Source organism: Taudactylus pleione, unplaced genomic scaffold (assembly GCF_031769625.1).
Source record: "Taudactylus pleione unplaced genomic scaffold, aTauple2 ptg000019l, whole genome shotgun sequence".
Classification (NCBI taxonomy): domain Eukaryota; kingdom Metazoa; phylum Chordata; class Amphibia; order Anura; family Myobatrachidae; genus Taudactylus; species Taudactylus pleione.
Genome location: NW_028284421.1, coordinates 30,474,043 through 30,489,432, shown reverse-complemented (window position 1 = coordinate 30,489,432; position 15,390 = coordinate 30,474,043). Strand labels below are relative to the sequence as shown.

Genomic DNA, 15,390 nt, shown 5'->3' with positions numbered 1-15,390 from the left:
ACCAAGTGGCGCTATGCCGATAGGGTAAAGAGAGGTTCTAATTACTTTTTCCTTTGCTTCAAAAGTCGGACGAGTTTGGGCGCAATGAGCCTGAGAGGCCAGGAAGGTCACTACTGCACTCCACACAAGTAGGGAGAAAACTGACTAGGGGGGTCAAGGAGAGGAGGAGGGAGACACAGGACCGACCCCTCTGTAAATCTAAAAGGTGCTTGAAACCCCCCTAGTCAGTTTTCCCGCTACCTGTGTGGTGTGCAGTAGTGACGTTCCTGGCCTCTCAGGCTCATTAAGCCCAAACTTGTCCGACTTTTAAAGCAAAGGAAAAAGTAATTAGAACCTCTCTTTACCCTATCGGCATACCGCCACTTGGTGGTTACACATATCATATTTTGTCACGTGTTTTCTATTAGGGGTGTAAGGTACCCTTGTGTTCCCACTAGAGGCTGCCATACCGGGTTGCGCTTGGGTGTCGTATCAAATCTTGTGTTTTTCATGTTTTAATGATATCCATGCTTTAGTCCAGATGGTTAAATCAATTGACTCAGGTACTAATTAAATCACCTGTGCTCAAGCATGGATATCCTTAAAACATGGACTGTAATGGCAGAGTTTGGGAACCTCTGTCCTAAACAGTGATTAAAGGTTATCACTAATAATCACTTGTTCTGTATGATTTTTTATATTTAATCATGGTTTATTGTGCATTGTTTTGGCTTTGTCAGGTTTTCATGTCTTCACTAGACTTGGTCCTTCATACTCAAGCCTTGCTGTCCTTGACAAACTTCCTGTCTTCTGTTATTCCATCTGGTGAGGCCAGTGTGGCTGAGGTAGCAAAGGAATCAAAATCAAGTTTTGAGGAGAAAAACTTAGCTTCTAAACCAGGCACTGGTAAGTCTAGTAGTGAGCCAGGCATGGGTATGGCTGGTGGCGAGCCAGGCATGGGTATGGCTGGTGGCGAGCAAAGCATGGGTATGGCTGGTGGCGAGCAAAGCATGGGTATGGCTGGTGGCGAGCCAGGCATGGGTATGGCTGGTGGCGAGCCAGGCATGGGTATGGCTGGTGGCGAGCCAGGCATGGGTATGGCTGGTGGCGAGCCAGGCATAGGTATGGCTGGTGGCGAGCCAGGAATTAGAAGGCTGGGTATGAAGCCAACCACTGGTTGGTTTGGTTCAAAACTAGGGATTTAATAAACTTAGAGATGTTGGTACTTGCACCCTGTCAATCAAAGTCAGACATTAGTATGTGCTTTAATCAGTTCTATTAAAAAATGTACAGCATTAATGGTTTTTGAATAATATTTTATATACTTAAACTACAAGATACTTCTACAGTCATAATGATGGCATTGATTGAATAAAAACACAAAAATCTTAAAACTGACTTCATCAAATGTTTATTTTAAAGCATCAACAAAATATGGAGCAAGGAGACTTCATGCCTAATTGATTGAACTGGGCATCACAAAAGGGGATTTATTTTGGAATACAGTTTTTTTGGGGGAGGAGTGTTTTTTTTTTTTTGTACATCCATACACTTTTGGAAACATTTTTAATTGTAATTAAATTAGCAATATACAGTAATGGCTCATGTCTAAAGCGGAAGATATGTCTAGGACACTATTGACCATCGTTCTACAGAATCAATGGTTCTATTCTTGTCCACTGTATTTATTTTCATTTAAATTATGTGTTGGTTACCCTGTAACCAACACTTTCACAAGAGTCATCATGAACGAATTTATGACTAAAGCTAAAAGTTTTACAGAAGTATGAGTGATGTTGGCCTACTGTATTTCTCAGGGATGTGCGTAGATAAATTTCACTTCTGCATATTGCTGAGAATTAAATTCCCATCTGATTTTTTTTTTGTCCAGTAAAAGTTTTTTGTTTTGTGTTTTTTTTTGAAACTCTATATGTGCTACATTTTGAGTTTTGCATTCTTTCCATTAGTTTAATTGTATTATAACTGCTTCAGAAGAAACGTTAATACTGAAGTTTTGAAAAACTTTATACATTTTCTTTCAGTTGTTTCGGGCCCAACAGAAGATGATATTTTTGACTTGAAACTCTCGGCCACATTAAATGCCTTCAATATTTTTGTTTGTGATGAAATTTGTAACATTGCTGACATTAAGATCCAAGGTAAGTGCATAACACAATGTACTGTACATTCTGCTCAGTTCATTGCTCACTCCAAGGTTAAAACGTGCCCTTAATATTTTGAGTCCACAAGAGAGGCGGTTCAGCACTTTTTCACATCATCATATGGCAGAGTGACCTGGTAAATAACACCTATTTTACTGAAAATAGAAATCTGCAAGTCTATTATTACTTTACAGTATATGCAAATGTCTCAGAGAAATATATAATTCTAATAAATATTCAATCTGTTATCCATTTATAAAAATCTGAACACTCTTATTCTTGCTAATAAACACAGCAAGTGTGGGCTGCATGTACCATAATGTGAAGGAGTGGTAAAAGTAGAGAGAAAAAGGAATTTTTTTCAGAATTTTATTGTTTTATGAATTCACTGATTTGAGTGTTACCGGCCATCCATTTACTAGCAAGGTTCCATGAACAATTGGGATGTAGTTGTTTAGTGTCTGTTTATAAATTATGATGGCGTAAGGCAGCACATGCGGTGCATATGGCTTGGCTACAGGTCATTTCTCTTATCTTTTTATCTGCTGTTAGGTATGGATGCCTCTTTTGCTGTGCAGGCCAAAAAGAAAGATCTATTTGCTCGTCTCCGAGACATAGTTGTCATCAATGTGGATCCTAAAACCATTCACCAAAAGGTAAACCATAACATAAATTGAAGAATTGTCATTGTATTCAAGCTTACATCCTTTTAAAATTTTTATATACGGTATATATGTGTGTGTATGTATATATATGTGTGTGTGTGTGTGTGTGTATATATATATATATAAAATCCAGAGAGAATATAGACTGGCACTCGGAGATAGCAGATAGACAAAAACGATGTATAGTATCAAACGTTTTCGAGGTTACCACCCCGTCGTCAGGACAAAATACATACGGCTGTTTTTGTCTATTTGCTGTCTTCGAGTGCCAGTCTATAATATTCTCTCTGGATTTCGTGTGTCACACTAGATGCACCGGAGCAAGTTGCCTGTTGATTTACTGGAGTGCCGGCAGATTGTGTTTTTTATATATATATATATATATATATATATATATATATATATATATAGATATATCTCTCTAACTCCAGACCGCGCAGCACTCTCCTTCCCATACAGTCATAAATTGCCACGGTGCACGCTGTAGTATTAAACACCTGGTTCCAAAGAGCAGCGGTCTTGTAAATAATAACTCCTCTTCACAGCTTAATCAAGCAACGTTTCGGGCTTTGCAAGACTACTGATTGCTGCTCTTTGGAACCAGATATATATATATATATATATATATATATATACATACATATATACATTTTTTTTTTGTTTAATGACACACACGTGTCATTGTATTTATAATGATATTAAAAAGTAAAAAAAAATTTAACTTTGCCCAGAAAATTCAATTTATGATGCAGATGGAGGGTCACTCTAGGTCCTCATAGAGTGAAAGAAGTGGTGAGCCCCCAGCACTGTATTATACTTGGACCTGGTCTCTGCTTTCCAGGGATATTATAACTGTGCAATATTTTTTTAAAACCCACTCAGAAATTTTCATTTTTTCCTTCGTTTGAAAATACATTTAAAGCTTATCTGACACGCTTTGAACGTCAAACACTTTTAAACTATTAGGTATTAATACATATAAGGTCTGAGAAAGCGCTGTGTGTCCTATGTGGTGGGAACAATATTGCGTTTAACAGTGTAAATAAGTGGCAATGAATAAAAAGTACTTGAAAAATGAAGCATCAGAATAAAACATGAAAATAATATTTTAAAGAACAAGTAATGTTATATCTCTTTTGTGGGGTAAAAATGGTGCCTGCTGCTCAAGTGTAATCCTGCAGGTGTCTCTCCCTTTGTTACCCTATGCATTTGCCTTGTGTCCTCAGTCCGTTGACGATGTCTAGTACACTGCTGCTGGTGTCCCGATCTTTTCCCAGGCACCTTTCTGTATTGTGCAGACAGGCGGGTATGCAGTGTGACCATGGTCTCTGAGGCGGCATAAATATTCCATACGCTGCTCCGGCGGTCTGGCTTCACTTAGCACTGTGTCCTACCAGACCTGTGGGTATTAGCGCTTGCAGCCTCCAATGCTTTTCATCCCTTACTGGACTTTATTCCTTTTGAATGGGTTGGGTATGGGATCCTGGTTGTCAAAATACAGAAATCGATATCCCGACTGCCAGAATCCCAACACTAAAAGGTAAGTCTCCTACCACTAACCCTTACCCCTAATCCTCCCTCCCCTGGCCTAACCCTAACTTCCCCCCATGTGCCTAATCCTAACCTTCCCCCGTTAGTGCCTAGCCCTAATCCTCCCCCTAGTGCCTACCCCTAAACGTAACCCTCCCTTAACCCCCGATACTTACCTTCGGGATACTGGAGCCGGTATCCCGACTGCTGTCGGCATTCAGGTGCCGGTAATTAGACTGTCTGCATCCTGTATAGTGGGATGCCAACTACATCCCCTTTTGAAGTATGGAGTATGTCAGGTTGTCCATCACTGGCCTAGGACAATATGAGACCCTTTGTTTGAACAAAAAAGATAAAGAAAGAACTCATTATAACAAATATAGATTTTTTTTCCCCTTCATCTTATCACTATACTTATCCTAGACACTGTAACCTAAGAACCTGTACACATAACTAGGTATTATGCTGGTTTATGTGGTATTCTGTGATTACACACGAGCACAGATCTGCCATTTTATTTCATTTGGTCTGAACAAACGTAATGCAAAATAATAAAGTACTTTTTAATCAGATAAATTTAGTGTAAACATATAGAAAGACCAGATCAGCATTGGCTAAGCTTTTTTTAACCACCTGGGTGGAGTTTTTCATGAAACACTATGGAGTCGTGGCCATACGACAGGGAAATTTACTCAAAACTGTGTTTCTTTGATACAAACCAGAGAGAGCCTACTGTTAACACCCAATGTCACACCACACTCCCTCATCATAGGAAAATAATGGCTATTCATGTATGACAGGGAAGTGATGTATTATATTGTGAGGGCTCCTCAGGATGAGGGTGGAAAATATATAGGAAAATAATGGCTATTCATGTATGACAGGGAAGTGATGTATTATATTGTGAGGGCTCCTCAGGATGAGGGTGGAAAATATATAGGAAAATAATGGCTATTCATGTATGACAGGGAAGTGATGTATTATATTGTGAGGGCTCCTCAGGATGAGGGTGGAAAATATATAGGAAAATAATGGGTATTCATGTATGACAGGGAAGTGATGTATTATATTGTGAGGGCTCCTCAGGATGAGGGTGGAAAATATATAGGAAAAAAACATACCTCCTCCTTGAACACTTCTAGCCAAACAATTCTTTGGTACGCCTTCTGATAGGGTAGCAATACTCCATAAGGGGTTAAGTGGCAGACTGATTGCCAAGAACAGATAGCAGAAAAAGAGAGGGAAAGGTATATGTGCATATATAGGTCAATATCCTAAGCATATTGGAATATAATCGATTAGCCCAATGACAAGGCTACAGTATGTCTTGTGGAGGAGGAGTTATATACTTATTATGTCCGTTATGCTTTGTAACTGGACCTTATATATACAGTATGCCTGCACAAAAGCTTATTTCTAATGTTGTGTGTGAGAGACTTGCTTCCCATTTTATCTTTTTATTTATATTTCACACTGTTTAAAAGTGATATTTCTTTATCCAGGCTGTCTACATCCTGGGAGAAGAGGTGTTCAGCTTACAGATGACATTGTACCCAGCTGCCACAGAAGGCGCTTCCTACACTGATATGTCTGCAGTAGACGGCAAGATCTTGCTCAGGGTCGGCTGTATCCACATTGTGTATTTACATAAGTTTCTCATGTCTCTCTTGGTGAGTACCCAGTTATTTCCTTCAGTGCTTAATGGAAATGATATGCCCTTGAAATTAAATCCCTATAAACAGAAAAATCTCATCCTGAGACATTAGGCAAAAGAGCCATTGTTCCTAGGTTTTAATGCTTTTTATATCTTTAATGCTTCTCTGCATGGGAGCTAAAATATATTGACTTCTATTACAATTAGGTGATTTGAGTTATGTATTCATATATTAAAATATACACTATTAAAAGCATTTTGATCTTAAAGAGGCTGTGTTTCTTATTAGTCATATGTATGTCCATGTACGATTGTACCCACTTTGTGGCCAAGCTGTTAACCCGATACCCTCCTTAGGCTGCATCATATGACTTGTATATTAAAATTTGATCTTGTTCATATTCTTTATTACTCCACTGATGGACACTGGACAATGGAAATATATAGGAATTACAGAATTAGTGTAGCTTTATACTGGTGTTTTTTTAGAAGATTGCTATCAGGGGCAGAACTATGGGAGACAATGGAGGCGCCTGCCGCCGGGCTCCAGCTCTGAATGGGAACCTCCTCCATTGCCCACAACATATTCACCCCACTTATGGCTGTAACTATGTACCCGGAGTGAACCTTCACGGCTGCCCAATACATGGCACCACTTCCTGACAGCTGAGAAGCCACCATACACTAGTGGCGAGCTCCATGTCAGACCATTAGCTGCTGCCCTCTTCTATCTATAGCCTGTCTGCATGTGAATTGCGTCATTACAGTGTCAGCAGCTGTGATGGGTGGGGGGGGCACCAAATTATAACTTGCCTTCGGGCATCTGGGATGAACTTACGCCACTGATTGCTATACAGATGTGTCCTAACATATCTTTGCTGCAGTTGCGCTAAAAAGCCCCTCTCAGCGTGCCAGGTAATGTGAGACTCTGCTATGTGCCAAAAATGCATAAAAGTCACAATGTGTTGTAACTAGGGAGCACCAGCAGACTGTGATAATTAATTTGCTATGCAACACTTTTATATCTCTGTGCATCTGAGTCTCTGAATCAGTATAGGAAGTGCTACAATGTAGCGACAGCAGCTTTTTTCATTCCAGTTTCCGTTGTGCTACATATACAGTCTCAGTCACACACAGATATACAAGTGTCACCTATCAGATTAATCAGTACAGTCTGCTGGTGCTTGGTAGTTGCATCACATTGCAACTTAATGCATTTTAGGCAAAAAAAAAAAAAAGTTGCCCAATGTTAGCAGAGTTGCATGTGACCTGGCGGCGAACTCACGTCAGGCAAGATGCGCTGCATTGCATATTGAGGCTAGATGTATAAGGGCACATCTGATCTGTAGTTGTCATTAGAAGATGTGATTGGTAGTGGAATGCCTGTTAGAAACCATAAGTATTGCTGTGTTTTTATTTTTTGATGTAATTGACAGGTAGTAATATGAGGTCATGGATGGAAATGTTAGAAAGTGCAGGCCAACCTGGTCGATATCGACCAGGTTACTATTGGGAGGGTCGCTAGCCGTCGTTGTCGGTGTACTGGATGATCGATACCGATCATCCAGCACACTCGGGAGATCGTTCAACGATATCGTTGACGGTCTTCCCGTGTGTATGCACTGTAACACTGATACAGAGCAGCAACCGACCACTTCTGGCTGGTCATTTTAGATGTTGGCAGCTGACATTCCATGTTGGTGGCTTAGCTTGCTTTTTACTCAAGAAAAAATTGCTGAAATGTTTTCAGAATTTCTTTTAATTATAATATTTTAATATAAAAATTGTGGAAGCATTGTTTTAACTTGTCAAAACATGTATAGGGTTTAAAATGAATGCTTTGGTAGGTTTGTGTTGATTTAAGATGCTTTGTTCTCCTTAGAATTTCATGAGCACATTCCAAACAGCTAGAGAGGCTGTAAGCTCAGCAACAGCCCAGGCTGCAGAAAAAGCTGCTTCTAGCATGAAGGATCTTGCAGAGAAGAGTTTCCGCCTCTCCATGGACATAAGCCTAAAAGCTCCAGTTATCCACATACCCCAATCTTCAGTCTCCACCAATGTCATTGTTGCAGATTTAGGTTTGATTAGAGTCCAAAATAACTTCACTTTGGTTGCTGGAGTCAGTCCTCTTCCTCCTGTCATCGACAAAATGGACATCACTCTGACAGAGCTAAAGTTATCAAGGTCTGATTGTGCTATAACGGCTTCTAATTTAATTATTTCTACTTGCTTGCCATTACTATAAGACTGTCTGTTTGAGAACGGACAAGTGAACTATGTAAAAAGTTCCATTCTCCAATCACTTTACTATAGTTTAACAGTATTTAATTGTTTTCATACAATAGTCATAATAACCATGAAATTGTTTAGGGACTTCTGTTGATTAATCTCCATTATGTATATATTGTTTAAATGACATTCTTTCGTTTTAGGACAGCACTTCAAAATGGATCTCCCCAACCAGAGCTAGAGATATTGCAGCCTGTTAATCTACTTGTCTCTGTACAGAGAAATCTTTCTTCATCTTGGTATTCTCAAATACCAGCTATTCAAATTGCTGGAGACCTAAAACCCATGCAGGTATGGTTACTTACAGTGACATCAGATTTAAACATTTTGCAGACTTTCTTACTCATTAAGACCCAAACGAGTTGAATTAGTCATGTGTACTATTTGCATTAGAGATTAATGTTATGTTATTGAATTGTGCAGAGTTAATTCACGCAGTGTTCTGTGTATTAGTCTAATTAGCGATGAGAGTAATTGCCCTTTCCTTCTAGGTTGCTCTGAGTCAAGATGACCTCACTGTCCTAATGAGTATCCTTTTTGAGAACTTGGCAGAGACTCCATCTCTCTCAAAGGCAGCTCCATCAGCCAAAGCTGTTGAGAGAGTTATAAAAGAGACAAAAACATCTGGTCAGCAAACAGGTAAATTAAATTCCAGAAAAATGAACAAAAGCGGTCACCAAATTTATATAACGCGTGTAGTTGTCTTATATTTATGAGGCGACATATGAAACTAAAACTAAACCAGCAAAGACATAGTCATAATATCAGAGATGAAACATATGCAGATCGAAAAATGCAATTGAGGTTATGGGAAAATAATGCTTATACCCAAATGTCACCACTTAAAATCGATGTTTCGTATGCTTGATCGATATTTTTCAGTGATGATCAATACACGTCAAACAAAAGAAAAGACAACAAAAAGGACTAATGTGTAGTGTTTGCAGTATAATCAAAAGTACAAATTCCTTTCATGTGGTTATGCAAATAGAATTATGAATCAAATTCTCCCAGAGGTAGAATAGATCCTTGCCACCGCTATTCAATCTAATATGGCGTACGGTAGACTCACTGTTAAGGTGATGTAAACAATATTTATTAAATACAAAAATGGATAAAAATTGTGTGTGAAACACTAAAACAGGAACTGATGAAATAAGTCCATAAACAGAGTCTGAATCACAATAGGAGTGGAAAGATGCAAACAAAAAAGTATGCAAAAAATCACTGCCCCAAACAGTCGAAAAAAGGTCTGGACTTAGAAAACCTGTTATAAGGAGTCATGCATACCTCCAATCTGTGATAGTAAAACAGTCCCTTTATAAGTCCTGAAAGGAGCCCTCAACTCTCTGCACCATTGCCGTTTTGATCTCTCCTGGATCTTTTTCAAGGTGTGCATAGAGAAAGAGGGGGTAGGAATATTTATACCACATGACCGGAAGTCTTGCAATCCCCTTTGAATTTACACATATGGTGAAAAAACACATTAAAAGGCATCATACATGCTAAAATAAAAGTAGAATGTACCTTACTGGTGACATATATCCGTTGGTATTACCACATCAGAATTAAATCATAGGACAAAAACCCTCACGATCGCGGACCGGAAGTACCGCGTTCCACCTATCCTCACATCCGCGTTCCACTCACCTTCCATGCCTCAATGGAGAAGTCAACCGGAAGTGACGTGGTGGACAGATCGCCAGGTGGGAGGGACGGGGGAGGAGGGCAGGGGTGTGCAACTGTCGGGGGAAGGTCATGTGCCTCCTGCTTTCCAAAAGGCGGAAATAACAAATAGAGGGAGGGACATGCAATATAACATGTAGCAGGTAGACCAGGAAGTCTCCTGCGTTTCAGATATCACTAAATCCACGTGACATCCATCCAGACTTGGTGGTGGGTGCCTCAACACGATGATAATATAGACATTATTAAAAATGAAACAAATTGGCCATAAATAGATAAATGGGTATAAAAACACATATATAAAAAAAATTACATGTATATATAAAAAAAATGACATATACATGTATATAAAAAAACATCATATATATAAAAACATGAGACTGGACATATTAACATGATGTTAAAAGATGAAAGGGATGTAAGTAGGATTATAGAATGATAGAATGGAATAATCGACAAATATGGATAGGGACAAGGAATTATTTTAAAAATCACTTCAGTTCGAAATCTGAATTTAAACCGTGTGGTATTAAGGTTCCTAACTAGAAAATCTATTACATTTCACATCTTGCCAGATTTCTCTCAATATCACAGGCTCTCCAGTTAGATTTTATTTGTTGTATACCCAAAAATCTCTTAATGCTTGTTGTTGAACAATTATGTTTACTGCTAAAATGTTCTGTCAATGTATGTGTGTGAAGGCCATTCTTTGTTACGTACTTGTTCAGCTATACGTGTTTTGAGGGCTCTACTTGTTCTCTCTCTATATATATATATATATATATATATATATATATATATATATATATGGCCACACTTACATTCAGTTAGATACAGTCAGGTGCATAAATATTGGGACATTGACAGAATTTTCATATTTTGGCCTCTATTCACCACCACAATGGTTTTGAAATGAAACAAACAAGATGTGCTTTAACTGCAGACTTTCAGATTTAACTTGAGGGTAATTACCTGCTTAATTGATAATGAAATAACGAGGGAATAGCCTACACCTGTCCATGAAATCGCTTTTGAGTTGATAGTCCCATTACTTTTGGCCCCTTAAAAAGTGGGAGGCACATATAGAAACCGTTGTAATTCCTACACCGTTCACCTGATTTGGATGTAATTACCCTCAAATTAAATCCGAAAGTCTCCAGTTAAAGCACATCTTGTTTGTTTCATTTCAAAGCCATTGTGGTGGTGAATAGAGGCCAAAATATGAACATTCTGTCAATGTCCCAATATTTATGCACTATATATCACATTGATGGTGTGACACATGACAAAATCTAATTTATCTAATTTAATTTAAAGAGAGTTAGGCAGAGAGATGACCCTGCAATCTCGGGTGAGTAATCTCATTCTAAATTTGCTAAATCTCGATCTGCTTCACCATCGGCCAACTCACTCTCAGCTAAACTCACTTCTTAGTAAATTTGTGAATTTCAGAAGCATCAAATTACCTGAGTTGAAAAGAAAAACAAAAACTCGATCAGACTCATTTCCTAGTAAATTTACCCCTCCTTGTCTTGTGCAGGCGCCTGAAAGCCCAAGAAAACGTTTAACCTTCCATAAAGTAGCCACTCCATAGCATTTAGGATACACAGCACATTAAGCTGGAAGCTCTATCACAACTTATCATTATTTTACATCTGAACATCTCTTTACAACAACTACTGTCACCAATTTCTCCATTTACCTGAGACTGCTGGTTCACACCTTAACCATACAGTAACAACCATGGCTTTCCACAGACACCTACAAAAACTGTCACGTAAAGTAGAATGTCAAAGGTGTAAATCTTACTTGTTCACATAATTTAAAACAGGAATCCACCAGATCATTGTAACCCTCTGTTCCATGCTCACTGTCTACCCAATCTGTGTCACCCCTGTCTGTATGCCCTTCTCCTTTAGAATGTAAGCTCTCACGAGCAGGGCCCTCTTCCCTCATGTGCTTTTCCTTCCTTTACTGATATTGTTATTTACTCTATACTCCTTATAACAGCACCTAACCCTTGACTTTTGCCATCCTGCTACTGTTGCAGCAATGTTCATATACCATGCAATTTTCCTGCAATGTCTTATACTGTATGTCAGTGTTTTCTTGTTCTGTTCAACTGTTTTTATGTACTGTTTCTGTACTTTGTTTTTGTACTTGTTAGGCGCTGTGGAACTCTTGTGGCGCCATATAAATAAAGGATAATAATAATAAGTAAAAAAAAAAATACCACATCTCGAGGCGAGTGCCAGCCTCAGTGAAGGGAAAGCAAATCCCAGGCCATCTAGAACCTGAAAACAACTGTACAGGAACGAAAAAACATGGATGCAGAAGAAACTTTATCTCAGAAATATCCAGACATAGTGACCTACAAGGAAGGAAGACCCACCCACAGAGCAAAGGATGGCAAGAATATCGCAATCTGTAATGCAGGGAAAAAAATAAAAAAAACTGTCTGTCTGTTGTTACCCAGTCTTATTTTATTACTGTTTTGTTCCCAAATTTAAAGTGAAAACAGGATTTGCTGGCACTTAATAAGTAAATAAATAATAATGGGTAAGCCCCTTAAGAAGGACCTTAGATGGGTCCAGAATAACTACAAAATGTAAATGTATGTGCATTTACACTGTTGAAAAACACAGACCACGGAAATGACTTGTGAGCCGTTTCCCTGGTCCTAATTACAGCCTGAGTCACTGACCTATAGAGCTCAGCAGCCACTGAAGAATACGGCCACAACAGCCCACCCTGAGCAAAGCAGGTAACCAAAACATGGTGGGATTGGACCATGACTGAAAAGGTCCACCTGGATGGAGAAGCAGCTGCCTTTTATCCCCACTGGCATAGAACTGCAGACATTGTTCGAACCACACAATCTCATGCCCTAAGTACTGGAAAAACTATTGTGGTCCTTGACTTTCCTGCACTCCCAAGGAAAACTGGGAAAACTAGAAAAACAAAAACATGCTCGGAACACCACAGAACCGCATGGACATGCACGAGGATGGCCTGTGGATACTGGGTGATCTTGCCAAACTGAACTAACATCTGGCCCAACTTAAAGATATCCTGCGGATCTCGCCCCATCCAGTCTAAAACTATTGGATGGAAGACCCACCACAGGGAAATCTGGGGTGTGGTATAAGAGAGAGACAGTAATTAGATAGACAATGTCTAGGTAGACAGCAGATGTTGGACAGACAATAGGTCGACGGGGACAAAAGGTCGGCATGTAAGAAGGTCTACAGGTACAAATGGTTGACATGGTCAAAATGTCGCCACAAAAAAATTGTTGACACACGATTTTTTTTTCTATCCCTAATCTTCACCCTAACCCTCCCCTTGGTGCCTGACCCTAACCGTCCCTTCTAGTGCCTAACCCTAAAGAAACTAAACAAAAAATAATAATCATGTGTCGACCATTTGTACCTGTTGACATTCTTACATGTCGACCTTTTGTTTGTCGAACTTTTGTCGGTCTAACATCTGGTGTCTACCTAGACATTGTCTATCTAATTACTGTCTATCTACAGTCCGGAAATCTCCATGCTGGCTCTGAATACTGCAGAAACAACGTTTTTGGGACATAAAGTGTCACCCATCGAAATAACTAGACCAGTACTCCTGCTGCTTGAACGGAAAAAAAAAAAAAATGTGCCCTACTCCATGGGCATTTAAAAACTGAAGTGCAAGAGTGGAGGAGTGTTGAGGGGGAATAGATGGCAACAATCAAGTTTAGTTTACAGAAGTTCCTACTCCAGGGCAGCTGTCTCTATACCCCAAGTTACTGTATCTGTGTCCCCAGATAGGATAAATGAAATATAATTTATTTAATTCACAAAGTACAGTATTAAAGCCAAGACGCACAGGTTTAGCTGCCTCTCTAAAGTGCAGGTCAGTATGGAGCGAGAAAGAAAGTAAAAGTTGTTTGATTGGACTAATGGTGTTCACTATGCAAATAAATATAGAGGATTTAGACCAATGGGAGGAATATTACCTTTACCTTTCCTCCTCTCAGGATGTAGTGCTTAGGTAGTGGTTAGGTAGTGGTGCTATGCGGGTGGCTTATTAGTTGTCACATTTCTGCTTTTTAGCAACATGGGCTGCATCCTGTGTGAGGGCAAAACATTGTGTGTAAATAGTAAGCCGATAAGTTCCTCTACTAAATAATGTATTGAAGGTGGAATGCGCCAAGTCTTTAATTTCTTTAACTGTTATTTAGTCATTTCTAACATTATGGGAAAAAAAACGGACTAAAGGTGCCCATCCAGTAGACTATTTAATTGAGCGATTGAACGATAACGTTATCATTCAATCGCTCATAAATCGTTTGCAAAAATGTCTAAAAACGACCAGTGATGCGCGCTCCGCTGGTTGTTTAGACATCTATCATCGGGCAAACATGCTGTACAACCTGACAGTAACGTCAGGTTGAGCATGTTAGGAGATGATTGATGTGCCTTCATTGAACGACAGTGTTCAGTGTAGGCACATCACAGACTGACATACGACTGCATAAATACTATGTCGTAATCATGCAGTCATTTTGAGGTCTGCTAGTGGATGGGCACCTTAAGCTGAAAAAAAAAAAAATGTCCCATGTCTTACAACCCAACTGTTTAATTTATTTTAGTTCAGGTTCTGTAAAAATTATTTCTAAGCGAACACACTATCTCATAATGCAATTGATTTCTACTCTACTCATCATACAGACAGAGACGATTCTGCATTAGCACAAACTTCCGGTGATGAGACGCCAACTGTCACTCTGAAGTTTGACTTCAATTTTGAGTCCCTCTCTATTGTTCTTTACAACAGCGATAGTAGTAAGGTGGGTACTGCTATATACACTTGACATAGCTTATATATGTAAATTTTTAGACCTTATGCACTTTTTATTTTGGAGAGACTTTTATTTAGCATGCTGTTCTCTCCCCTGGCCAGGTTTTCCAAGCCTGCATAGCAGTAGACATAACAAAGTGGAAGCTGCTCAAATCTGGGGGAAACCACCCTTTCTGTGTTTATTTGCATAGCAGTAGACCTATGAAATGTTCAGCAAGCTGGCACCACAGTGAGCATAGTACATTACAGTCTCATTGTTCACTTGGAAGTTGAGTCAGTGTATCAGACTGGAGTGCTCTATATGTCACAGCTGTAATTATGTGAATCTGGCTAGGAGACAGCAGGGTGACTTCAATAAAATGCCGTCCCAGGAGAGCAGAACTATATATACTGCAGTATGCAAAGCGCTTTGTAGTAAAGCAGCAAAATACTTTAATATGCATTTCTGTTGCCACGCTGTTCTTTATTAATGATCTTATATCATGTTGTACAGACATATAAAGTATTTGATTTATTACCAAAAGTGCAGTTCTATGTGATCAAATGGACACTTTTTTTAAAAAAAATTTTTAGAATTAAC

At 39.1% G+C, this 15,390-nt stretch overlaps 1 protein-coding gene across 1 annotated transcript in view; it reads left to right on the top strand.

Moving 5' to 3' along the window:
• The window catches only part of VPS13C (vacuolar protein sorting 13 homolog C), a 452,448-nt gene that overhangs the window by 249,098 nt on the left and 187,960 nt on the right, over positions 1–15,390 (top strand). Inside the window, exons 42-49 of the mRNA XM_088446402.1 lie at positions 720–885; positions 2,022–2,138; positions 2,694–2,797; positions 5,839–6,006; positions 7,873–8,174; positions 8,423–8,570; positions 8,771–8,918; positions 14,681–14,799. Of these exons, the coding sequence (XP_088302528.1) occupies positions 720–885; positions 2,022–2,138; positions 2,694–2,797; positions 5,839–6,006; positions 7,873–8,174; positions 8,423–8,570; positions 8,771–8,918; positions 14,681–14,799 (1,272 nt within the window). The remainder of the gene's footprint in view (positions 1–719; positions 886–2,021; positions 2,139–2,693; positions 2,798–5,838; positions 6,007–7,872; positions 8,175–8,422; positions 8,571–8,770; positions 8,919–14,680; positions 14,800–15,390) is intronic.